A 26,812-nucleotide genomic window follows, 5' to 3' on the forward strand; every position below is an offset into this window, starting at 1 on the left:
GGAAAATTGTCCCTAGTGTGTGATTGCGTGAGTGAATGAGAGTGTGTGTGTTTGTGCCCTGCGATGGGTTGGCACTCCGTCCAGGGTGTATCCTGCCTTGATGCCCAATGACGCCTGAGATAGGCACAGGCTCCACGTGACCCGAGGTAGTTCGGATAAGCGGTAGAAGATGAATGAATGAATGATAAATTTAATTTAAGTAAAAAAGCATTGTATAAAAATATTTGTTGAACATTAAATATTTAATGTAACCCCTGCCTTTAGACTTTTTTCTCCCATTAGAGGGAAAGACCTTAACATTCTTGAAATGTATATAATAGACATGTGGTATATGGAGATTAGGTTGACAATCACTGGAGTTCACATTCAGGAATGTAGAGTGAAAACCAATAAACCCTGTAAGATATCAAGAATCAAATTTCAGAAGAAAAGACATGAAAAAAAGAATTTTATTGACATATTAAACTCTTAAATGTCCTGGCCTATGACCACATATCTTTTCCTAACAGCGGTACTGTATTTACTGAATAATTTGTAGGAGTTGCTCAATAATAGAACTGAAAAGTAGTCTGGCACTGAATATAATGGAAATCAATGATCACTTATTTAAATAAATTATCCTGTCAACTTTTATGCTAATTTATTGGTCTTAATATGTACTAAATCGTTGACAACAAATAAAAAGGGATATGCCCTCTAGGAGGGCTTAGAAGGAATTGTACAGAATTGAATAAATCTCATTATAAAATGGTTCTTTAGGGAGGAAAAATAACAGAAATCCTGGATCCTTCTGCTTACACGGCTTCTGGGAGGAGGTCCGGGAAGCCCTTAATGCAGGGAACAAATCAAAGACTGAGACGAAGCTTCATCGCTTTGCTACGGATTCTGACAGACACTGGCCCACAGTGTTTCAGTACATCCTGTGCAGTGGCTTATCTCTGCTTTTATAGCACTTTTATATACGTGACTTAGTGTTGAGCAATGAGCCCTCATTCTAGCAGACATTAATGTAGATGGCTTTCAGAGCTGTTTACTTACTGAGTTGTTTATAACAGTACGGCAGATACTTTTATTCATTTATTACCCTTCATTTTACCTGCCAATTTACATTTACGAAAGACAATTTTATATTACTAAAAAAACAAGGGTTGTAAAAATATTGCTGTGATTCATATCATTTAGTGTTTTGAAGGAAATATCTAGACAAGTTGAATATTGCATTTTAATCCTCAACACTGCAATAGGGATATGTTATAGGATTAGAGAACGAAGAAAATAAGTTTTACATGGCCTCTGTGATCAGCCTGGATAAGCATTATTAGTTCCATATACTGTATGTAATCAAGATATACGTAAGGCATAGACATAATGAGATATGATGTTATGGGAATATACTATACAGCTCTCATATGGTACCCCTGGAGCAGATAGTTTTAGTGACCTTGACTATTAGCCCTGAGCATTCAGCACTATGGAGCTTGGAGCACTGCTGTTTCTATAGGTTCCAGGATCTTTTCTCTCCCTGTCCATTTGTTTTGTTTTGTTTTGAAGAACAGATTCTCTATGCCTAAAATTACACTCCAAAAAAGATAGCTGCAAGGAGCAATAGGCTGGGCCAAGCACCGAGCATGCATCAATGTCTGTATTATCAGCCAGTACCGGCATGTGGATATCTCAGAGGTGCATTATAAAAGTTTGTGCCGTTTTGGGAAAATAATCAAAAACTAAATCCAAAGTGTTTTATTCATTTTGTACCACAGCAATTTGACAATATTTACAACATTTTCAATCTTGAGGAATGTCTGTGGGGGCACGGTGGCTTAGTGGTTAGCACGTTCGCCTCACACCTCCAGGGTCGGGGTTCAGTTCCCGCCTCCACCTTGTGTGTGTGGAGTTTGCATGTTCTCCCCGTGCCTCGGGGGTTTCCTCCAGGTACTCCGGTTTCCTCCCCCGGTCCAAAGACATGCATGGTAGGTTGATTGGCATCTCTGGAAAATTGTCCCTAGTGTGTGATTGCGTGAGTGAATGAGAGTGTGTGTGTGTGCGCCCTGCGATGGGTTGGCACTCCGTCCAGGGTGTATCCTGCCTTGATGCCCGATGACGCCTGAGATAGGCACAGGCTCCCCGTGACCCGAGGTAGTTCGGATAAGCGGTAGAAGATGAAGATGAAGAAGAGGAATGTCGGTCAACAATTTAGTTCCTGTTCTCACTGTTTAAACAGCGATTCCCTCACCAGCCCCTCTTTTTTTACAGTTCATAAGACAACAATACCTCAAAGAGCAAAGACCTATATCCTGAAGACTATCCACTTTACCACTAAGTGTTACAAAAAAAAAGAAAAGACAATGACTATTACAATGATTCACTTTTGGCATGTGAATGGGATAATGCCTCCGTGATCAAACATGCAAATTGAGAAATTGCGCAATGTGAATACCGCCTTTACAGTAGCAACACTATTCAAAATATCAAACATCACCATTTAGCATCCTGAATATCTTACCATTATGCTGACTGAATATGGTTTGAGTCTGATTGTCCAAGTATGAGATGTATTTAAAAGTTTGGCATCGGTTAAAACTCACAGGATCCTAAATGTCCAACTTCCTGCATATATAATGGATGTGATGTGAAAATTTGTGTGTCTTTAGGAGACCCATGTTCCTACCACATTTGGTGCATGTATTTGAAACTAGCTCGCCACAAATCTGAAAATAAACTCACCATGGCCATGCCACACACTTCTCCAAGATTTTTGTAGATGGAACCCTTTAGGGCTCTAGATTTAAGCTACATTTCCCAGAGCGTATTCTTTACTGACATGTCTCGACAAGAATGAGCTAGAGAAAAGGCTGATTGTGAACCTGACTTCTCAGACATGAGGTGTGAGATCTTTATCCCTGTTTTAGGCAGATGTTCTGAATCTGATGGCTGTAAATTTGAGTCAAGATTTAAACTGAAGAAAGAAAGTGGACAATGTGCACTATTTTTATTTCTTCTTACACTTCGGAAATGAACAATAAGGTCAATAAGGTTTGTTTTTCTGAAACAAACAGCGGAGTGTTTCCTGATTCCAGTTTAGTTTGGTTAAACTTATTCAACACATAGCTGCTTTCCTCCTGTTTACTTTAGTTGGTTTGAGTGAGTGGTGGAGCTGAAAAAAATTTGGGAGGGTCTATGAGATTCTGCTTCACTGAGACTTTAAGACATGTTTGGGAAACTTTACATGATTAACGAGAGCTTTACTATCTGTTAAAATGGTTACTCAAGAAATCAGTCTGAGTCTGAACAGGAAAAAGTATATGTAATATGAAAGTCAGAATTTCCTTAAGCTCTTAAGAGCTTCGTATGTGCTAGAATTTCTTATCTGACCAAAATGGTTCGGATGTTATTCTAAGGTAAACATGTGACTCATCACACAAATTTCCAAAGGTGGTAAAGCGAAGGCCAGTCTACGTAACTCATGCTGGTTAGCACACACCCACACACCCTACACACATATATGTACACTCCCTCAGCCTCGACGTTAACTGTAATCATTAACTCAGTTGGCTTCAAAGGGAAAAAAGAGAAGCACTGCTTAAAACCAAGCTGAACCTACGTACAAATATCCAGGAAGAGACTCCAGCCAGAAAAGGAGGACACCACGAATCAGCTGGCTTATGGAGGCACAGTGAGTTGGCTCAGCTGACTCAGGAGAGCTGGACTAGTCAGGTAAGAGAACACTTTACTAGACTTCATGTAGAAGGTAGAAGCTAATACACCTTAATGCATAAAACTCAAAATTGGCTTTTTATTGTTTATAGGAACATTATCATGGTTCCAGCAGTAGTTTGATGATTAATAGTGCTGATATCGGTGCAGTGTTCCTGGAAAGATAAGACTATCTGGGCTAAAGTCAACAGGGTGGATCAGAGCAGAGCGCCAGAGCAGGAGAATATGGAACAGGAAAGTGATCTGAACTGGCAAAACCTGGAGATGAAGTTTGGAGTGAAGGTCTTCCTCACAGTACTCTACAGCCTCATTCTTATCCTAGGAATTCTAGGGAACAGTATCACTATTCATGTCACACAGGTGCTTCAGAGAAAAGGGTACTTGCAGAAGTGTGTCACTGATCACATGGTGAGCCTGGCCTGCTCTGATTTGCTGGTATTGCTGATTGGCATGCCCGTGGAACTCTATAGTGCCATCTGGTTCCCCTTTAGCTCTGCTTCTGGAAACGCAGCCTGCAAGATCTATAACTTCCTGTTTGAAGCGTGCAGCTATGCCACCATCCTCAATGTGACCACTCTAAGCTTTGAACGCTACATGGCTATATGCCATCCATTTCGCTACAAAGTGTTAGCAAATGCCCGCACTGCTCACCTCATCCTCGCTGCATGGCTTACCTCCATCCTCATTGCTGTGCCTCTGCTAATTACAACTGGAACTCAAGGTCATGTGGTAGAGCCAGGAGGAGCACCGGCAAAGAACCTGACCTTCTGCACCAACCTGCATGAGTACTGGGGAATGTATCGTGCCAGTGTTTTTGTCGCTTTCATCCTCTACCTGCTGGTCCTTGGCAGCGTGGCTTTCATGTGCAGGAGCATGATTGTAGTCCTCAAAGCCCCCATGATTACTACAGACACTTCAGGCACTAGCGGGCCTAAACATGAGAATGCCAGAGTCAAAGCCTCACGCAAGCAGACCATCATTTTTTTAGGTAACTCGCTGCATTTACACAACAGTTTAATTGAATACAGTATAAAAAGACTGAAGTAGAAATGTAGTAAGCATTTTGTTTCATAAGCAATCATAACATTTTAAACTGACATGACATACAATTATTCATCCTGGTTCAATTATTCAGATTAGTTACATAAAAGTAAGCATTTACTGTTTATAAACCTCATTTAGTCTATATGTAACTATGCTCAATGTCTTATAGTGAAGGCTAACGTGAGTTAAATGCAAAAGTAAGAGAATATTTTGTGTGTGTCTGTATGAGGTTTCTTCTGAAGTGGTAATTACGAGTTTGTCATGTTTACACCCTTTTTTCTATCGGAAACCCAGACGATGCCAGGTTCACTAGTACATATGTATTATTCTTTTCTTTTCTTTTCTTTTGACACCATAACACATGTTTCTCAGTTAGCTAGCTTGCTGACACTAAAGGAATTATGGTGAAATACAAGCTATTATCACGGTGTAAAAATGTACAACGTGAATGTCTGCTGATTTACATGAAATAAGCTGCACAATTAACTGCATTTAATGAGCCAAATCAGTACAGAGAGTTCAGTAGAGAAACTTTAGCACTTTTCCATATATATATATATGGAATGGACAGACTATTGCAGTTGAGGGCAAAAGTTTGCACACCCCCTTAGGGTTGTCTTGTCTTTCACAGATGGTCTATAATTATTCCAAATGAAAATATAATATAAATAAGATATAAATCTTATCTTAATACAGATAAGATCTTAATATAGTTAATCTTAATATAGTTTTGTATGTGAAAAATATTACATTTGAATCTTAATTTGAATTCTATATGGTAAGGTATCAACACTGAAAGAATTGATAATTCAAAGATTTTATTTTTCTTTTCAAACATTATCTGGACATTTCCTAATCCCGGTCATCACCTTCCTTCTTCAAATCAGTTGATGATGAAAACCAAAAACAACACATCTTTGTCTATGTGATATATGTATGTGCAAGAGGGAAGACAGAGCTTTACTTTGAGTGTGTAATTGTGATACAGCACAAGCAGCAGTTTAAAAAAAAAAAGATGCAGTTGTCTGGCTTCATGCGTTTCACGTGAGGCATGTGTTAGGCTTCATTCTCCCTGAGTTGTTGTACTGTAGTAGAGAGCTGGCTGCTGGTGGAATATGGGAAGTGACCAAACTGAGGACCTTTTATTCACCCAGAAATAATGAGGGTATTCAAACTTATTCAATCAACATCAAATCAAATAATGTCCATCAAAATGTCCTGTACAATATATTTTGTGTATCTTGCATGATGTTTCTCTCTCCTTCTGTTTTTTTTTTGCTTTATTTAAATATGTACTGAATATTCATATGTGCTTTTCTTAATATGTCCTTAAGTGTGTTTACTCTTGTGTTTTGTGTTGGTGTTTCTCTTAGTGCTGATCGTGTGTGCGCTGCTCGTATGCTGGATGCCAAACCAGGTACGGCGCATGATGTCAGCATCCATACCCAAGAAATCATGGAACAGGAGTTACTTGCTGTCATATGTGAAATTGCACCCTATAGCTGACACCTTCTTCTACCTGAGCTCTGTGCTAAACCCTATGCTCTACAATCTCTCATCACGCCAGTTTCGCACAGCTTTCCTGCAGGCGTTGTGCTGTCGTCTCTCTATCGAGCATGTTAACAAGAGAACGGTGGAGAAGAGCAAAGCTCCTCATGCATCCAGCCATTCACTGCGTCCGCTGCTGCGCAGAAAATCCCAGCAGAAGAGCACTCCGCCTTCCAGCAGAGATGCTGAAACTCTGAACCTGAGTGCAGAGAGCAGCCCTGTTGTTCAGAAATTAGACACACCTCCAGCTGTCTCGTCAGAGACAGACACGTGAGTCATGTCAAGCCTCCTCCTTCGCTAAACCCTACTTGGCACCCTGGATCATTTTAATGGCCACTTTTAAGACTTGTTGGTCCACCTTGTAGATGTAGTTGCAGACTGTTGCTAGTCTTTTTTTTTTCCATGTACAATTTGGCTGGTCGAGGAACTTTGTTTGGTGGAATGTTTCTCAACTCAGCAGTGACTCACATGAAATACACATACCAATATTTATACCTATAATAATACCTCACTGTTGTGCTCAGTATTATTCACCACAAGGTACATTTTGGTCATTGGTGGTCCTATAGTGCTTCCTTTTTGCTTATGAACAGGTTAAATTCAGCCGGAATTTCTACACTCAGTTGTTTTATGTACAAACTCACCTATGTGATAGAATTCTGTGGCAAAGTAACCACTAACGTTAGGTGCAAAGACGGCTCCTCCTTTATAAACTGGAAACTAGTAGATTTTCCCTTTTCATGCATTGAATGAATGACTGTATTAATTAACACTATACATTAAGGTTCCCTAACAACTAACATTATTTACTACATTCTTTTACACAAACATTAATAAATTCTTAATAATTTTGACACAGTAGGTTAGCACATGTATTAAATGACAGTTGCTTAAATGTTAATGGAATACAACTGTACTGAATAATGTTTATTCAAACCAGGACTCAAAATATATCCACATAAGAGAGCAAATATTAAATTACACTATGTTTCCTAATGTTGATGATGTAATATTAGAACTTGGTATTCAGCCTCAAATCTGAATTTTACCAGTTAAATAACACAAAAAAATATTTTGCTCATTGTGGGCTTCACTTTACACATTGACCAGATAAACATTAGGTAAAAAAACAATGGTATGGTTCTAGTGTATAAACATTGATGTTCATGTTAAACACAGGATATATACATATGTTATGTTGTGTGTGTGTGTGTGTGTGTGTGAGAGTTTGCTTTCACACAGTTGCCTGAGAGATTATCCACTGAAAATGAAGAGTGTGTTTTGATATATTTCAATACAGACTACTTTTATTAATATTGTAACTTTATTTTATATTCATACATTTTCCAATTAGAATCACTTTATCTAACTCATTAGCCTGCTCTAGTGTACAGTAAATCCACCTACCGAATGCTTAAACAAATACATCATTGTACTGCGATATTTTCTGTTGCACTACATTTACATATGTCACTATTTAAGATTGGCTTTTACTGACTATTTTCTGACTCAAGAGAACGAGTGCTGTGTATACGTGTTAGTAATTCCTTATTATCATTTTGTTCAGCAAATATAAAAAAGTTATATCAATAAAAAGTTATTCCCCTCCTCTTTTTATTGATATAACACTTCTACACTACTATTGTTCAAATTAAACACATTTAAAGCCCATTTACTTGCTATTTTAATAACATGTACACTTGTTTTATTCATGCAATTGTTCAGTCAGCCAAGTATGTGGCAGCAGCACCATGCATACAATCAGGTAAATACAAGTCAAGATTTTCAGTTACTGTTTATTATCAGACATCAGAATGTGGAATAAATGTCAGTGATATCGGTGACTTTGACCTTGGCATGGTTGTTGGTGCCAGACAGGATCGTTTGAGGATATCAGAAGCAACAGATATCCTGAGATTTTCACACACAACACTCTCTAGAGTTTAAACATAAGGGTGTGATAAAGACAACATTCAGTGAGCAGTGATTCTGTTGGCAGAAACCAACTTTTTGATGAGAAAGGTCAGAGAGAAATGACCAGACTGGTTTAATAAATGGTCAGGAATGCTACTTAAATAACCACTCTACAACTGTGGTGAACAAAAACAGGCTAAAAAAGTTTAGAGAAATTGTGCATGAAAACCCCAGGGCTTCAGCTGTCTCTGAAATACTCCAAAGAGCCCATCTGGCACCAACAACCATACTGTACCGCCATACCACAGTCCCTAAGTCACAATGGTTTTCCCACGTTCTGATGTCTGATGTGAATATTAACTGAAGCTCTTAACTTGTGACTTTGTAGTCATTGCTCTACTGCCACATAGTTGGCTAAGTGTATAAATGTCACGACTGGCCAGAGAGTGTACTTTAGTAATGTTTGTTGTAATGTAATGTTCAGTGGTTAGGGTGTTTGACTACTGATCGGAAGGTCATTGGTTCAAATCCCAGGTCCACCAAGTTGCCACAGCAGGGCCTCTGAGCAAGGCCCTTAACCCTCAATTGCTCAGGTGTATAAACTGAAATAAAAATGTAAGTCACTCTGGATAAGAGTGTCTGCTACATGCTGTAAATGTAATGTAAGTTAGCAGCCAACTGCAGTTATTGATCATGAACGCCAGAGGGCGCGCTGTCCACTGAAATAAGATGAACATTTCAGTACTGTTACTAATTTGTTTCTTTTCATAAGACAATAATGTGAATGTCTTAAATATAAGACATTAAAATATAATTTATTATAATATAACAATTTAAGGATGTTGTAAATGGTACATCTAAAATATATAATGTGTAACAAGTCCTTGTAATGATCAACTTTGTGTAGATTTTTAAACACCCATAGCCAGAAACTGATCTTTAGAACATGTTTATTGAATTGATTTGACTGTATCTTCTGCCCCATATGTAGCAGCATGACTTAAGAGGTGTGTTAATACTCTGTCTAGACTCCCGTGTGCAGGACTGTGCTGTACTGCTGAACAACTGAAACACAGCAGACAGACAGCAGACAGCAGACAGGAGGGAGGAGGGAAAGATTCTGGCCATGTTGGTATCGACTCTGATTCTGATTCCTTGCGTCGGGAACTGATAGAATCAAATTCCAGAGTCGGTTCCACACACTGATACGTTATCATTAGTATGACAAAGGTTCTTGCACATTTCTTAATTTCATGAAACGCACATTAGTTAGTTAGAAGTTACCATTATTATGGAGAGATAAAGTGGATTAAAATGTCTGGTTAATTTGGGATAAACCTACAGAACTCAATTTATTTGGCTAAGTAGCCTTGATATGCTTATCAATTTAAAATTGATGTGATTAACATAGTACATTGATTTCCAAGTTAAAATACTCACAGCTTTTTTCTGTGTGATTTGAAAACTGAACTTGAACTGTATCGCTTTCTCCAAACGAACCAGCGCTAAAGCTTCAGAGTCGAATTTCTCTGATACACGAACCGACTCTTTTATAAGAACCGACCTCTTCAGCGGGCGCCAGTGTACGTGAACAGGAGAACTTAGCGAGAGGTCGCGCGCGCGCACGGCTGAGACTCTCCACAACAACAACTCGCCCGCGCAGAACAGCTTCGCGTCGTCCAAACAACCGCGGATTCGCTTTTCGACCGCATCCGTGCGTCTTTAGACGGTTAAAAACCGCGTCTCACCTTTAAAAGTCCCGTTTGTTTGGATTAGAATCGACCGTGGAGCTATTTTTCCCCTCAGAAGTCTCTCTCTCTCTCTCTCACCGACGGTGCAGCTCGACGGCGGCTCAGTGCGCGCGCGCGTGTGTGTGTGTGGGGCTTTTATTTTAACACATAACTTAAATATTATTACATCAGCTGTGTTTCTGTGACGATATCCACACTGTATCTCACAGCTCCAGGAGCTCCAGCTAACTAACCGACTGTCATGACGAACTGACCCACTGCTTATAGCTAGCTAGTCAGATTAGCTTAACCAACTTCAGCTTGTTAGCCGGTGAGCTAAAGTCTCCCTAAATCAGAGACTATACAGGGATATTTGTGACGGCGACATTTTATCTCAGTTACTCGCTAAGTCCCGAGCACGCAATGCAGGCTAATATTCACACAGCACCGGCGCCAGACTGTAGTGCTAACAAGCTAGCTGGACGAATCGGTTAACTTACCGACTCTAACGCTGCGTCCAGGGAGTCAGAGTCGACACCGAGCAAACCGAGCGTTGTGGAAATCATGTACTGTCCGTCCGCATTGGTGTGCCAAGACTCCGGTGTCGGACTGTTCCGTTCTCTCGAATGAACTCGGATACTCGGCTGGAATAAGGAGTGAACTAATCATCCTGGAGCTGTGAGGCCCTGTGTGAAAGAGCCGAGTGACAACATGACCGCATGCGGCCGGGTGTCGGTTCTGACTCTGGCGCTTTACTCCGTGCTTCTCTTCAGTCCTGCTGCAGGTGAGCGCTTTCAGCAATAATACAGCATCCGACCGAATATCTGCTCTACAAAACTCACCCAGATGTATTTGTAACATCACTTATGCCATGCTGTTTGTTTGCTATATAATGACCTGATTTTGACAAAATTACACAAAAATATCTCCATCCTTTCCTCCTGTTCTGTATTCTTGAGCCTTGTTCCTTGTTCCCTAAAGGTCACTTTGAAAGATTCAGTGAATATCCGAAAGATGTTAATAAGTTTAACGTTGTTAGAAGTAGTAATAGTAGTAATAATAGTCGTATGGAGCCTTGTTTTAAGCATCAGAAAGGTTTTGCTCCTGTTTCTTGTAGTTATACTTAGTAGCTGAGAGTGACAAGATGGTTGTCTCTTTAATCCAAAGTCATTTCCCGTGTCTTTCTAATCTTAATCCTAAATAGTAGAGGGTGGCTTTAAGATGGAAAATTGGCCCATAACGTATAGGGTGATCATAGTTTAAGGTACAACACAGCTTGTGTTTATCATTAAGTAACTTATAAATGTGCTGCCAGTTATTACTCACGGTTCTTCAACCTAGTTCTGATGACATTTACACAAATAACCTGTATCTGGAGCTAAAATGACCACCACTCAGAATAAAACACGAATCGTATGAAGATGCTTTAGATGCGGAGCGTAACAGCAGTAACCCATGACACAGTAAAGAATTAATATTACATGTTCTGTAATAGCTGTAAAGTTTTTGCTAGCAATGTTTCTGCACACTTGTCAGTAAAATCTGTTGTGATGAACATGTTTGTGTGCAATGCAGCATTGATGAGTTACGGGTCTGCGAGTTCACGCGTTACTGTCAGTACTGTCATGTCTGCGTTTCATTTTATTCATTCATTGTGTAGGACATGAAAATTTACAGCTCAATACATGACATTAAATACATATTTAACAGGCACTTTATTCAGCATAGTTTCTCCTCTTTTATTTTTGCAGATGCGTAGCTTTTTTTGAGGTGAGGTGGGGCAGCGTTTGTGGTCATTGGTCACAGCGAATAAGGGTGATGGTAGGGTGATCAATGTTATTGTTGCTCAAGTGCTAATGATACAGAATCGATTTACTGGAACTGAATTGTGTTGAGAAACAAATTTGAGATCAATGTGCAGCTCTAAGGCAGTATGATGCAGGTTTGCTTTTTTGTTTGCCAAAAAATGTTTGCAACCCCTTATATTTAGGTCCACTTGGTATTCAGTATTTCATTTTGGAATACAGTCAGGCTTGATTGAGCCTTCAGAACCAGGTGCTCTAATACAGTTGGAGTTTAGCCTTGACTTTGTTGAGAAGTGTCCGTCACTGCAATGCTACAAGGGGACTGAAGACAATTGAGAAGGGCATCTAGAGAGTCTGTTTTACTGAATTATTTCAGATGAATGGAAAAAAAAGTAGATTCACAAGATGGAGAAAAGTAATTGTTTATTGTCAGAGAGGTCAGTTTATGTTTCGTAATGTCTGTTCTCTGCTAAAGGTCGTTCATAAGAAATCCATGTTTTGGGAGATTGGATTTCCATATTTTTTACAACTAGACTCTGATAATACCAGTTTTGCAAGCACTCTGATGATCTTAACAGTCTTGGTGAACTGGGCTCTTATTTCATATCTCATGTTTTTCTCATGATTGTGAGACACAAAAGCTAAAGTAGGAATAAATAGATAAATATGGGCTTTACAAAAAAAATCAGATCATCTTAGTTTTATTTGTAAGTGTTTTTGTTTTGCCTCGTCCTACGGAGATTTTTATGTCCGCTTGATGACATTTTAATTCCTGTGCATCTGCCACAGTTAACCTTGCATATTCTTTGTTGAAGATTGGCACATGTTCATTAACAGGATACACACTGGCTGATCTCGACAGAGAATGAACAGATTGCTTTTTTTTTTCTTTTGAATTTTAGCCTTTTATTTAGGCGAAGAAGCAGGTTCTGAATTCTAACTGTTCTTGGTCTTACAGAGTTGGTAAGATTGCCTATTGTGTGCAGCCACTGTGTCTTACTTAACAGCTTGGCCAGTTTTCCTCCTTACTGCTGGTTGATGGCACATTAGGAAGCCCAGCACGGATGTGCCACCGCTGTGATTATTCTCCATCACTCTGAGTTTGGTGTGTGAGAGCGAGGGAGAGAGCCATTACCCTGTCTCTGACTTGTCGATTCAGCATGAAGCTGTGGCTCCTGTTCGCAGTCTGCTGAGCCCGGCAGAGCTCATTACCCTTCTGCGGTGAGGGAAGAGGCCAACACACATTAGAGCTGTCAGATTTTCCCAGAAATGCCATTCAAATTGTGAAGTTAGGAATGTACCAATAGACAGGCTGCAGGCCAAAACAAGTAATAACGTTTGCGTGTGTACATCTTTGCTTGGAGAATAAATTGCAATTTCCGTAGAGGTTTATCATGACATGGGATAAATATCAGGATCATGTAAGACAAAACGCAACCAAAAAGTGTCACCAGTTTTTACTTTGTCATTAACATGGAGGGGTTTTGGATGCTTGTGTGGTGCTGTATGATGCGTTTCATACAGTTTCATTCATGAACATTTTTTATGAATAGGATTAAGACACAACCCCCAACCACACACACCATATGTCCATGTAGTGTTTTTTCACTGTAAATAATGAGGCTATCTTAGGATTGTGCTGTTAAAGGTATCATGGGTCTCAGTCATAACATGTACTTTTAAACCACATTTTATATTTCTCTAAGAGGAAAAAAGAGTTTTATTCTGTTTTGTCAATAAAAATCTAAATATTGAAAAGATGCATTTTCACAAATCTTCCAATATCAGGATAATATGTTTGACTGAATTGGGAAGCCCAATGTACAGTATGTACCACAATATTTATATTTGCCAAGCAACAATATCACATTTGGGGGGAAAAAAACAAAAACCTTCAGTTGTTATATTTTAATGTTTTGTAATTTTTTTAATTATTGATATTAGTTTTATGATGTCATCTTATTTCCATGTAGGTTTTCACGTGAAACCAGAACCAGTTAATTTCATTTTGTAGCATGGCTTATTGCACCAATCTGTTTGATCAGAAGGTGTGAATCATTTTTGTACAACATGATGGCTCATAAAGTATTTCTGGTTGTAACATGAACATTATTATCAATGCACTTGTCCTAATATGTTATTGTTCCTCTAGTAATAGCTCGTACACGGGGCTTGTACAGTATTCAGTAAACCTACACTAAGACTAGTAATAAACTGACCTGAGAGATGTTTTTAACAAAGTTAAACATAATTGTGATGTGACATTTTAAGGTGTGTCAGTTGTAAGCTTTTTTGTAACGATTGCAGTGCTTTATTAGTTTTATGAGCACAAGAGATTTTCAGTTTCTTTTCGCAGTAAAATGACAGGTTCTCTAGAAGGAGAGACAGAACACGAGGAAAGCTGGTGAGGACATGTCTTGTTTGTAGTTGCTTTAACATAAGCAAGAACACAATCTTGAACATGTCATTTAGACATTCTAGAGCATGAAATTATAGCAACTATATTAATAAGTTAACATTTTAATTGTTGGCAAATTGCTATGGAAGTGGAATATATGCTGTTATTTGAAGTAATGCACTTTTGGTGGTTGAGGCAAATCTATCCTCTGGTGGATCTGTCATTTTATTCCATATATTTATCGTATAGTAGAACCACAAGGCTTTATTCTGTCTTTGCCTATCATATTTCTTTTTTGTGGGGGTGGGGGCAAAAATGTATTTTCCACATGAACATTGCTTAAGAATGCCATACTAGTGTTACCCACAAAATGCCACAGTAAATGTTGTTAGAAACATTTAACTCTATAAAATCCTTTAGTGTGTGTGTGGTTATATGAAAGCATTTTCCTGCATCATTCAGAGAATATAGGGCTAAAGGGAAATTACACACAAGGAACGCTTGCCTTGGATTTTTTCCTTCTCTGTAATTACTATAATATGCTACATATTTTCATCTGGGATGAATTGTTCCTGTTTGAGTCTTTGTCTCTTAGACATGTTTGCTGACTGAAAAAATCAATGTGAATTCAAGTTAGACTTTTCAAGTTCCACTTTTAAATAAATAAAAAAAAGAGTTGTCAACGGTGTAAAGTTTTAAAGCTGCTTTTTATGTCTTTGTGTGAGTGCGAGTGCACACAGGCAGCTTGAAGAAATTTGTCCCTCTGTGGGGTTGGGCAGGAAGTCGAGGCTGAGCATTGGCTGCATGCTCGCACTGCGTCATGTTATGCCATGTTTTTGATTTGGATTCTGATTGTGAAAAAGAATGCGCAGGTCGCCAGTTCACTGAACCCCACGGTCTTGCCCGTTAGAAACACAGCGTGTATGCGTGTGTGTTGTGTGTTTGCCACTGTTACTGCATGGAATTGCGTTGGCTTGGTGTGTGCTGTTGTGAATCTGTTGTAGAAGTTTGCAGGATTTTTAACACTGAAAGCAAACTAACTTTTTTTTCCACGGCTGTTGTTTAGATCTCCTCTGAGGACAGATACTCTAATCAGCAAGCGAGTATGCGTGTGGGGGGTGGAGGATGTCTGGTGTGTACAGTGTGGCGCTCTGTAGCAGCAGGGTTTAGACTAAACAATGTGTCTCTCCCTGGCTCCATGGCAGGCGGGGCAGAGAGGGGGGAGGGCTGTGTCTTTGTGTGTGTTTGGGGGGCATTCCCTTGTGTTGACGCCGAGACACGCACAACACTTCACGAACAGCTGAAAAGACTGAAAAGTCTACCCTTTTCTTTTTTATTCATCAAGTCATAGACACCCGTCATCACTCCAGAAACGCATTTCACATGACTGATAAATGACACTATGGAAAGAAAATGACCTTCTCAAAACACAGGTTATCTTTTTTCTTTCTATCCGTTTCCTGTTTTTATTCCCCCCCCTCTCATTTATTTATTTATTCATTCATTTATTTTGAATAAACAAACCGTCCTTGTTCCTAAATGCTGCAGTTTTGCCCAGTCCACCCCATTGTATGTGAATCTCACACATTTAAAGGCAATGCTGCTTTATAGGAATTAACCATTCAGCCCACACATTTTTGTAAACATGCTCATACGTCCTCCCACTCGCTTGCATGCTACCCACAATGAAATAATGTCTCTCAGTTTGGCTGGTGTCCACAGTAACTGCATTGCTTGTCTTTCCCAGCTGCCCCTGTTTGCCTTTGTGCTGGGCTTCAGAGACTCAGATCACTTTACACTGTGACATGAAGGAAAAAACAGATGCCAGGTTAATCTCTTGAGTTGATGTGTTGTCATTGGAAGCAGGAAATGCATTCGAATGTGTAGATTTTCGAAGCTGGCTTAACCTTTCTGGTTACAGTGCTATATTTCTTCATATTATTTCCCTCCATGCAGTCCAATGATGTTATTTTTATAAGTCTAAGTCTATAACACACTCTGCCCTGTCCATGTCAGAGATAGAGTTGGGGGAAATTAGCCTCCTGTAGACCATAGATAGTGATTAAGCTGCTTTTAGCCCCTGAGAAGAGAGCCGGGTGCACATGCATGGGAGTTGCTTTAGGAAAGCTTGGCAGAGTCGCCAGGTCATGCAGGGGGACGTGAGCCGATCTTTTGCCAACAGCACCCACATGTCTGGGTGGCGAGAGGCAAGTGCAGAGGAGAGAACTGGAAGGGGGCGTATTTGTAAAGGGCTATTTCAAAACCTTGGCAATGCCCTCTGTGGTTAGAGGCTCAGCACTAAAGCTTTTCAGGCGGTGTTTTGCTCTGCCAGCCTCAGTTGCCTGACTGACCAGAGCCAATGGAACAACTGACTAATGTGCAAACCTGTAGCCATGTTAAATTCCCATGATCTGGATTTAGTTGCAAATAAAAGTTGGAAAACACAATGTGTAACTGTTTGTTTGGGGTGGGATTGTCTAGAAAAGGTGTTTGTAGTAAAGTAATGGCGAGTTTTATTTTGAAAATGTTAAAATTGCTCAAATTTTTTTTCCGAAATCATTATCTGTCTTTTGACAGGATTGTACTTGTTTTATTCCGAAAATTTAGCAAAAAGAATTTAATGTAAATGCTCATTACTGATCATCCTGTTGCAGTGATTATCACGCAGTATATCAAATTTGCTTAAATTGTTGCTATTTAGCGGTTTATTTTTTATATCTTGTTCTTATTTTCTTAGCTTACTGCAGTCTATATCCTTTGTCCAATGTCTGTAGTTTGTTGTTAATTGTACTGCTGCAACAAAACAATTTCTTTCAGAGGTTTCTATCACTCACTCACTCACTCACTCTTATATCTACTGGATGGATTAGAAGCAGAAAAGGTTCTTGCCTCTTAGTTCATCCAGCCAAAGCTATTCAACATTTTCCAGAATTGACTAGGAATTTATTTCCAAATTCCTGCATTTTTTTTTTTGAGTATTTCAGCGTTGATCTTTAACTGGTTAACGTATTCTTTCCCGTCTGATGTACCTTCAGTAAGTTTAGTATGTTTTCTGTCTTCACCCTGCTGTCTCCTAAGGAATGTGTTGTTGCTGTATCAAGGTTTTTATTTCTGTTCGTTAGCTGAAAGGTGCACAGGAGCGTGGTTGGTTAGTGTCTCCCTCTCGGTAACAGTTGGGAAAAAGAGCCAGTCGCCTAGTTACACTGCAGCCAACCATGTGTGTTTTTTTTTTGTTTGTTTTTTTGTTGTTTTTTATTTTATATAATGGAAGCTTCTCTGAGCAGGTTCCCATAGTGACAGCATAGGAGCTGTAAATGGGTGCGGCTGCTTTTCACAAGATGGAAGAGGCAGTTGGTGTTAGTCTGGTCTTTCCTTTCTCCATACAAAACCTCATAAAAAACCTGTTGGTGCATGTTCAGCAAGTTTTTTTTTTTTTTACTCCCCAGTGCACATTTATAAGCCACTTGACCCTTGTGGTGATAAGCTAACTCTTCTTCCTTGCTTTATCCTTGCAGTAAATATACAAGTCTACAGATTGCTGGTCCAAGTGCTCAGACTAGCTCTGGTGGACAGAGATACAGAACAAGGCACTATCTGGTCAGCAAAGATCAGTACACATTTTAATGTCAGCATATGCATGCTTTCCTTGCTTGGCAATGGGATCTTAAGAAGAAGTTGATGACATTCACAGACTGCTCAGCATTCCATAATACAGCTTTCTCTTGTAATGGCTGGTACTGGGACTCGGATAAAGCATAATGGACATAGATTAATATGAAAGACAGTGCTAGCAGCAGGCAGCCCACTTGGGGAGGTGAGGTTATAAATGTTGATTAGTTTCAGTCCTGTCTTGTTAATTGACTCTCAGAGATGATGCTTATGAGTAAAAGTGCTGTTGTTATTCGGTTTGAATTTTTAAAGCATGCATTCTGGCCTCACTCAAAATGAAAAACACACTCGGTTGTCTTTTCTACTTATGACTCTACAAAGCAAACATGTTGCTTCCATAGTTCCAAAAAAGGCCTTTCCTGAGGGCATTTACTTGGAGAGGTATGTTATAAAAGACTCACAGCTGGCATTTTCTTTGATGAGCAGTAGCAGCCAACCCTGTATCTGCTCCTTTTCTCTGCACCTCCTGCAGAGCTGACAGCTTCAGAGCTCAGCCTCCTCATCCAGAACAGCGTGGTGTCTGAAGAGCTATAAGCTCCATGACGTCGTGCTGTGCATCAGCACCTCCAGGCTCTGCCTCGTATTTCTACCCCATGCTTTTTATCTCCTGTGTTATCATGTGTCAAATCTGTGCAGAATCCTAACATGTTCCTCAGGAATGGTCAAATCACCAGTCCTGGCAAAGGTAAATTGCGTATTATTAATTAACTCACGCACCCTTGATTAGCTTATAGTAGCAGTATGTATCTGTGTTTAAATATAATGAACTTCAGAATCCCTGATACACTACACACATTGATTAAGTTACAATATGAATAGCAGTACAACGTTTTTTACCTGGCGGATTAATTTGTTGCCAAAACGGAGTAAAATCTCTTGATGTGTAGTACCTGGAAATATTTGAGAGATTTTGTATTTAGGGTTTAGATTTTTATTTTAATCTTAAAACCACAATCTGTAATTTTAAATTATTTGCTCTTAAGATCTAACATTAACCCAGTTGTGTGTAAAACAAAAAGTTAAAACAAAGTACATTTCTTGAGTACAAACACGGGGGGAAATTAGAAGTGTATAAATATATAAAGTTCATGTTCACATACTTTTGTCAGCTGTTCTTATTAGAATATACAGTCACTTTCAAGACTTCAATAATTTTTTTTTTTTTTAACATTCAAACTTGTCAAAAAAAGAACATAACAGGTCATATCTGAATATTGGCTAATTTTATGTGCAAAATAACATGACCTGCTGCTTAGTGTTAATTTCGTCAGACGAGACGAGACGAAATATGTTCGTCAACAGCCTTTTTTTTCATGACTAAGACGAGACGATGACGAGACTGCACCACTGTCCAAAAACGCTGACTAAGACTAAATTAACATGCATTATTGTTGACGAAAAAAGACGAGACGAAAATGTTTTGTATAAAATAAAAACTAAGATAAAATCTCTCTTCATTTTCGTCTACAATTATCTCTGCTTTTTCATCAGCTGTTACGCCTTTAAAATATTCAGCACGAGTTCGCGGCTTCGCGCTGTTGCTCAAGTTACAGGTCCGCGAAGCGGATCCCGTTTATTATATTGCTACCTACCAAATAAATCAATAATTTGACTCAAAATGATGATTTAAAAAGAAGTTTATTGATTTTAAAAACAATTATATTGTTTCCGCTAAAGAAAATAGTGCGCTCCGTCTCTACGGTTAGAATCCTGTGTGTCCATGGCAACGCTCTGTTTTTCATGGCAACGGTGTGTTATAGTTCGCAGCGGTCTGTTATCAAGAAATAAAATAGTGTGTGTGTAGAAAGAATTCGTCCACACGCCGCTCAAAAAATAAGTAAATAAAATAAATAAAGACTCCTGAGCGCAAGTCCACCCTAGGTCTAGGCTTTTTGTGTTAAATTATATTTCCTGTCGCTGCGCAGGCTCTTTTATTGTACATGACAGCTTATGTTCCGATGACCGGTCTTTGCATTACGATTAAAAGCAGTGTCAATAAAGTGAAAAATGTGATGTGCAGTCAAGTCGATTGTATGCACTGTTTAAACATTAAGTTATTTATTTCCACTATAACACTTGTGTTCCTGATATTATTGCATTTAATGAGGCCTCGTTGTATTTATTCTTACAATAGATTCCAGATGTGGTCATGCTAAAATTTTTTGACTAAAACTAGACTAAAATGACGAGACTTTTAGTCGACTAAGACTAACAAAAAAGATATGTGAATGACTAAATATGACTAAAACTAACAAGGACATTTGGCACAAGACTAAGACTAAATTAAAAATAGGTGACGAAATTAACACTACTGCTGCTTGATTGTGTACTATTTTGTCCCTTAGTCTGTGTTCTGTAATTTGTTAACTAGCTTACCAACAATACCTTAGCTACCACTTTTATTTTCGGGGTAGATGGTTAGGTTTCTATGCAACTATAATTTGGTGCTGGGCACACCACAGCTTTTTTACATTAGTTTTTAGCTACATAATTTTTTACATTTAGAGACCTTTGCCACATAATGTACAATTCAAGAATTTGACTGATAGTTTATTGTTCTATGACAGTATTTCACTGGCAACAGTAAGTATTGTCTTTTAAGTTAACGTCATTCATAATATCATGATTTCAGCAAGTTTGGTGGCTTTTGTTCAAACCCCTGACCTAGTAAGAACTAAAGTTTATTTTTGAAGTGTAATGATCTATTGTAAGAGATCTAGCTTTGGCTCATGGTTAATGTAAAACATTGTTCAAACAATCTACTACACTCATAACACCCAAATCTAGATGTAATGTTATGATGTGTTTCGAAATACATTACAACTGCATGTCTGCTGAGGTTTCCAAGTGGTCTGTCTGTCTTCATTCTCGCCCTCCCTTCAGAATATCTCTGATTTCTGTGTGTCTTGGAGGAGAGCCTGTTATTTTGGTTGGATAAATGTAATCTCATTTAAGCTCAGTACTTGTATACCGAGAAACACAATTCATTATTTTTTCCTTTCATCTCTGTGTATTTGGCTCACTTCGTAAACTGGGTTTTTTATCCGTGTTCGGTGCTTTGCATCTGTTTTATTATTCAATTGTGTGTGTGCGTGTGTGTGCTTTGTGTGTGACCAATAAACAGTGTATATTTCAATGCACTGTCTGGAGTGTGTTTGCTTATTGTCGTGTATTTGTTCTGTCTGTGTGGTTTGTGTCTGTATGAGTGTTGTGTGTGTAATTTGCAGCTTTTAGTGAGCTGTGTGACAGCAAGAGACTGTAGTTCCTGTCTGCTGGGCAGACACACCAGTCAATTGTGATTTTTCTCTCTCTCTTTCTCTCTCTCTCCTTCTCCCCCTCTCCCTCCCTCACTCCCTCCCTTCTTTTTGTTCTTTTTCATGTCCCAAATGGTGTCGGCAGTGCAAAAGGGAGTCTACAAATACTCATTAGTGCATTACTGAAGTTTGGAGTCTTGCCAACAAGGCCATGCCGCCTTCCCTGAGAACTTAAAGAGGGGTGTAGAGGATTGAGGGCGCAAGGTGGGGATTCATAAAGTGGGAGGGAAAGGCAGAGAAATACATTTTTACCCCACCCTCTATTTAACAAATTCTCTCCAGTGGTTGTCAGTATGTAGGTCTTTTCTGTCAGTATAAGTTGTACTCGATAAAGCCCATATCCAGTTTATTGAGAGGCCGGTGTCTGTGTGTGTGTGTGTGTCTGTGTGTGTGTGTCTGTGTGTGTGTGTCTGTGTGTGTGTGTCTGTGTGTGTGTGTCTGTGTGTGTGTGTCTGTGTGTGTGTGTCTGTGTGTGTGTGTCTGTGTGTGTGTGTGTCTGTGTGTGTGTCTCTGTCTGTGTGTGTGTGTCTGTCTGTGTGTGTGTCTCTGTCTGTGTGTGTGTCTCTGTCTGTGTGTGTGTCTCTGTCTGTGTGTGTGTCTCTGTCTGTGTGTGTGTCTCTGTCTGTGTGTGTGTCTCTGTCTGTGTGTGTGTCTCTGTCTGTGTGTGTGTCTCTGTCTGTGTGTGTGTCTCTGTCTGTGTGTGTGTCTCTGTCTGTGTGTGTGTCTCTGTCTGTGTGTGTGTCTCTGTCTGTCTGTGTGTCTGTCTGTCTGTCTGTGTGTCTGTCTGTCTGTCTGTGTGTGTGTCTGTCTGTGTGTGTGTGTGTGTGTGTGTGTGTGTCTGTGTGTGTGTCTGTGTGTGTGTCTGTGTGTGTGTCTGTGTGTGTGTCTGTGTGTGTGTCTGTGTGTGTCTGTGTGTGTCTCTGTGTGTGTCTGTGTGTGTCTGTGTGTGTCTGTGTGTGTGTGTGTGTGTCTGTGTGTGTGTGTCTGTGTGTGTGTGTCTGTGTGTGTGTCTGTGTGTGTGTCTGTCTGTGTGTGTGTCTGTCTGTGTGTGTGTCTGTCTGTGTGTGTGTCTGTCTGTGTGTGTGTCTGTCTGTGTGTGTGTCTGTCTGTCTGTGTGTCTGTGTGTGTGTCTGTCTGTCTGTGTGTCTGTCTGTCTGTGTGTGTGTCTGTCTGTGTGTGTGTCTCTGTGTGTGTCTCTGTGTGTCTGTGTGTGTGTCTGTGTGTGTGTCTGTGTGTGTCTGTGTGTGTGTCTGTGTGTGTGTCTGTGTGTGTGTGTGTTTGTGTGTGTGTGTGTGTGTGGTGCAGACATGGGGTTTGCTGCTGTCATGAAGACCTGCAGGTAATTGGATTCAGTAGTGTCAGTCAGGAGAAGGGTAGCCGCTTGCCATAGAGCTCAAATTTCTGTCCATAAAGCTGTAGAGTAGGCTCAGCACTGGCTTCCTCTCTCTTCTATGGCATACTTATTCTCTGCAAATACAAGCTGTATGGGCATTTATTTTATTTTATTGTATGTCTGTTCAGTTAGGTTCAAGTTCTTATGTATGTTAAAATCCTAATTAAATGAATCTAAGCGAGCAGCATATGTAGGTTTTGCAGGGTTTTCTTCAGGAACTGCTTTACAGGTCAGGGTTTGTGCTGGATCTTGAGCCTAACATGGGAACAGTGGGCATGAGCCTGGTAATACGCCTGGGATGGGGTGAATAAATCATAAAAAGACATTCTGCCTAAATCTAAAACATTTAGCTTATTAGTTGATCATCAGTTTGAGTTTGGCTTTAATTTAAATGCTTTGTTTTTACAGAGGAAAAGTAGTAATGTGGATAAAAGGCTTCTTGCTCCCTAATCTTATCCTTGTTGTTGTTGCTTTACGTTGAGGTATACTGTCGGGTTTCATTGCAGTCAGATGATGTCTTTTGTCATATATCTTGTAATGTGTATATATACTGCTAGAAGTCCTTCTGCCAGTCAGTGACCTCCTCATGGCTTTTTATTTGTCTGAGATCTTTTTGTAGGCCCTTCACATCTTTTGCTAGTACCAATGGTAAAGGAAAGCTGTCTTTGATCTATTTCTGTAACTTCAGTCACAATGCAGGGATAGAAAACATGATCTTAAAACAGCTGGGTTCTGACATTGCTACTCTAGACGCAGGTCATTTCTGGATGGTGTCACTTTCCCACGTGCATTCGATGAGTGCACATTGTCTAACTGCGGTTGAAAAGTGAGCGACTCCTTCCCCCCTCCTCTTTGTTCCTGTCTTGTGTGTATCCAATTCTAATCTTTGCTTTAGGCCGTGATCCGCAGACTTTCACGCAGCAATCATGGCTCCCAGTTCCCCTTTCCTATCATCACAGGAAGAGAAGCGAGAGGTGATTCAAGCGAATCAAGGTGGAGAAGTAAAGAACAATTTAATGATGTACTGCATCTGACGAAGCACTTTTGCTAGGAAATCTCTAAATAAATAGGGCTGATTTCATGTTCTTTTCACTTTGCAGCCTGATAGCAGCTTTGCTGACATTTTTCTTTTGCACCACAAACAGTTGTTTTAGTACACAGTGGCCTTGAGACACAGATGAGCCATCAGTAAAACAATAAAGTTATAGGTAAAATTTATTGTCAAGATGGGTTTAATGGGGCTAATGTCAGGTATGACCAGCAAGATAACCAAGATAAACAACTGATCTTGTCCTTTCTAAAATAGTTTTTACGATAAGGATGTTAATTATTTAATTTCTATGTTGGGATCAATTAGTATATCCACTATTGTAAAATGCTGATCAGTGTTTTAGATGGGAAATTCTTTCATGGCATGACTTATGCTCCTTCATTCTTCATCCGCACACCCAGCACGAGGCTATATGTTGAATATAATCTTTTTTAGCATGAAGGTTGTTCTAATATAATACAGTTCTTCTGGTGTGAATGGTGTCATGTATCGCTTCCTCTAGCAGTTCCCAAAAGTGAAGAGAATGGCAAGCTGCCAGTCTGTCAAAGTTTAGCTTATCCAGTTAAAGGTAAAATGCTGAGTCGTTAGTTTGCCTGGATTATGTTGGAAGTTAACATCTGTATTTTATTTATTTATTTTTTTTATTCAGCCACAAAAGCATAAGTGAGGTTGGGTTAGAGTGCAGTCAGCGTTTCAGTTCATCCCAAAGGTGTTTAGTGAAGTTAAGGTTTGGGCTCTGTTCCTGTCATTACACCAACACTGAGTGGAAACTGGCACAGGACTAAAATGAGGCAGATTTTATTACCAGCCTTGGATTCAATTTTGTTTATTTAACAATATTTTTCCCCAATTCACAGTAGTCTCAAGTGATGCACGTAGATAAAACTCCTTCTTGCGAATTGTAAGCTTGATTCATTTTCTCAGCGGAATAATTTCGAATTGCTACCGCGGTGGGCGTAGCCGTGAATAGTTAGTCATAAATGCCATTCAGGTAGTGTCAGTAGAACAAGATGGACAGATTGGTGAGCGTATGGAGAGATGGAGGGATGGTGATCTGTCTCCAGATGGAGGAATATGGCTGGCTGAGAGAGCAGGTGCTGCTCTCTGTATGCCTGCGATTCGTACTCTTCAGACCATGTCCATCTCTGGCAGACCTCACAGCCACACACAGGCAGCTCAGCATGGAGTGTTCAGTCACTGAGCATCAGTCACTGAGCTGCCACAGTGACTGGATGAAGAACACCAGATAACACACAATCCAATCCACAATTCTCTAGGAGCGCAAACATAAAGCTTGTATGAAGAGAATATTCTGATCTCGTCATGCCCAAGTATCCTTTTTCATCATTAATAATTTTAATTAGACAGTTATCTTATCACCTGAGGCAGCAAATTTATCATCCTTCAAAAAGAATGTCAGTAATTATATCTTTAATTGTATCAGATTTATCTCTCTTATCTCTGAACATAATTGTTAAATCTTATGTTTTCTACTGTTCAGCTTTTTATGAATATAGCCACAATAAGAAAAAAAAGACAGGCTTGGTGATTGATCTCGTGCTGTATGTAGACCTGTTTATATTGTTATTGTTTCTATATTATTATGTGGACTGCATTAGCAGTAAGTCACTTCTGTTTTTCTTTTTTTTTTTTTTAATAAAAACCAGTCTGATTTAAGATGAATAGACAAAGTATATGCTTATTACCTCTGCCTAAAATGGATTTTATAGTGCTGTCTGACATTTCTCTCGCTGTACAATCTGAACAGGTCAATGTGAAGTGAAACAAAAAACAACAACCACTTATTGTCATACTTTTGGCTATAAAATTATTAAAGTTATGGCTGTCACCATTTGTCACATTGGTTGCTTATATGAATTTTGTAACTGGAACTTTTTTTTGTTGAATTCCTGTCTTAACGTCGTCTATTGTGTGTATGTAGCCGTTAGTGCTGCTTCACGTGATGCACATAAGATGAACAAGTAAAGTGTTTCCTTCTGTTCTCACTGATGTCAGCGACACCCTGCAGACAGACAGCACTAATCTGTCTCCCTGTCTGATTCATTGTCTCTCAACATCTGCACTGGGTCTGTGCCAGCTTCAGTGGGAAAAAATGTTACAAAGGCACATTCAAGTCAAAATCTTAAAGTTTTGAAAGAATATGAATGTCAATCAGAACAATTATTTAAACGATAAGTATTAAAACAGTGACATGGGTTCTATAGGCATATAGAATTCACTTTCAAGAACACTGTATATACAGACATATTCATTGTTTATATGTGCTCACACCCAAGCTGCTTACGAGGAACTGAATACGTCTTTTTTCACCTGGAGACAGAGATTGGATTGGTGATGTTTGTTGCCTAGGTGACAAGCTGAATGATGGGATGGCAAAACACTCTGGACACAGGCTTTTATTTTCTGATCTCTGTAGAGCAGCAAGTTCTTGTTCATATCTGCCATTGTTCAGCATGTGAACAATGTGTTTGTGTGTGCTGAAACTAAACTAAACTAATGTGTTTGTGTGTGCTGTGTGAGCTGTGTGTGTGCTGTGTGTGTGTGTGTTTGTGTTTGGTTGAAATGTCAGTTCGGTTAACACAAATTTGAATTTATGTAGTGGTACAAATTGAGGCATCTATTATTCACACATTAATGGTCCACTTATGGCTGCCTCTTCCTCTTCACTTTAATAATGTATTTTGGAAATGTCTCTCAACCCTAAATATGACCTTCCCTTGCTCTCTGTTTATATTCTGTAGTCGGAGAAGGAGCTTTTTTTTTTTTTTTCTTTTTCTTTTTTTCTTCTCGACCTTGACCTACCAAAGCAGCCATAAAACCCTGATGCTCTGTCTGATTTGTCAGAGTGCACTCAGCCGTGTAGGTCTTTAGGCCAGGGGAGTCTAATGGACTGCTGGCCAAAGAAGTTTTAGGAGCCCACAATGATCAAGCTGAGCCGAGTGTTGGATTAGAGGGATGGCTTCAGACAGGCAGAGCTGTTTCCTCTAATAAATGTTTTGCGACCCCAACTTTGTACTCCCAGACATCCACAGTACAGCTGTCTGGTATTTAGAGAAGAGGATTGCACTGAGGGTGTGAAATTTCAGGGTCTTCATTGTGAGTGCACTGTGGTAGTGTTACAGTACAGAGTGCATTGTCTTTGTTTCAGTAATCTTGATTGAGATTGTGTATTATATAAACTAATTTAAATGTCTTCTAGTTTTGAATACTA

At 39.4% G+C, this 26,812-nt stretch overlaps 2 protein-coding genes across 6 annotated transcripts in view; both read left to right on the forward strand.

The window, feature by feature from the left end:
• Nucleotides 1-3,369: 3,369 nt before the first annotated feature.
• gpr39 (G protein-coupled receptor 39) lies at nt 3,370-8,857 on the forward strand. 2 transcript variants are annotated; one of them, XM_060876716.1, is made up of 3 exons: nt 3,370-3,714; nt 3,865-4,702; nt 6,132-8,857. In XM_060876716.1, the coding sequence occupies exons 2-3, from the start codon at nt 3,940-3,942 to the stop codon at nt 6,578-6,580; spliced, it is 1,212 nt and encodes a 403-aa protein (XP_060732699.1). In that variant the 5' UTR covers nt 3,370-3,714; nt 3,865-3,939; the 3' UTR covers nt 6,581-8,857. The 2 variants fall into 2 exon arrangements, with proteins under 2 accessions (XP_060732699.1, XP_060732698.1); XM_060876715.1 differs by having other exon boundaries at nt 3,372-3,714; nt 3,807-4,702.
• A 963-nt stretch (nt 8,858-9,820) lies between these two features.
• Nucleotides 9,821-26,812, forward strand: part of bmpr2b (bone morphogenetic protein receptor, type II b (serine/threonine kinase)) — a 52,264-nt gene continuing 35,272 nt past the window's right edge. For all 4 annotated transcript variants that reach the window (XM_060876717.1, XM_060876719.1, XM_060876718.1 and 1 more), the window contains exon 1: nt 9,821-10,734. In XM_060876717.1, coding sequence (XP_060732700.1) covers nt 10,662-10,734 — 73 coding nt within the window. In that variant the 5' untranslated portion in view covers nt 9,821-10,661. The remainder of the gene's footprint in view (nt 10,735-26,812) is intronic.

The sequence above is a fragment of the Tachysurus vachellii genome, chromosome 8 (genome assembly GCF_030014155.1).
Source record: "Tachysurus vachellii isolate PV-2020 chromosome 8, HZAU_Pvac_v1, whole genome shotgun sequence".
NCBI classification, from domain to species: Eukaryota; Metazoa; Chordata; class Actinopteri; order Siluriformes; family Bagridae; genus Tachysurus; species Tachysurus vachellii.

Bases quoted from the DNA above. Each gene is read 5' to 3' on its own strand.
- gpr39 (XM_060876716.1), top strand. From the start codon at position 3,940: ATGGAACAGGAAAGTGATCTGAACTGGCAAAACCTGGAGATGAAGTTT. The intron at 4,703-6,131 runs GTAACTCGCTGC...TGTTTCTCTTAG, and splicing joins GCAGACCATCATTTTTTTAG to TGCTGATCGTGTGTGCGCTG.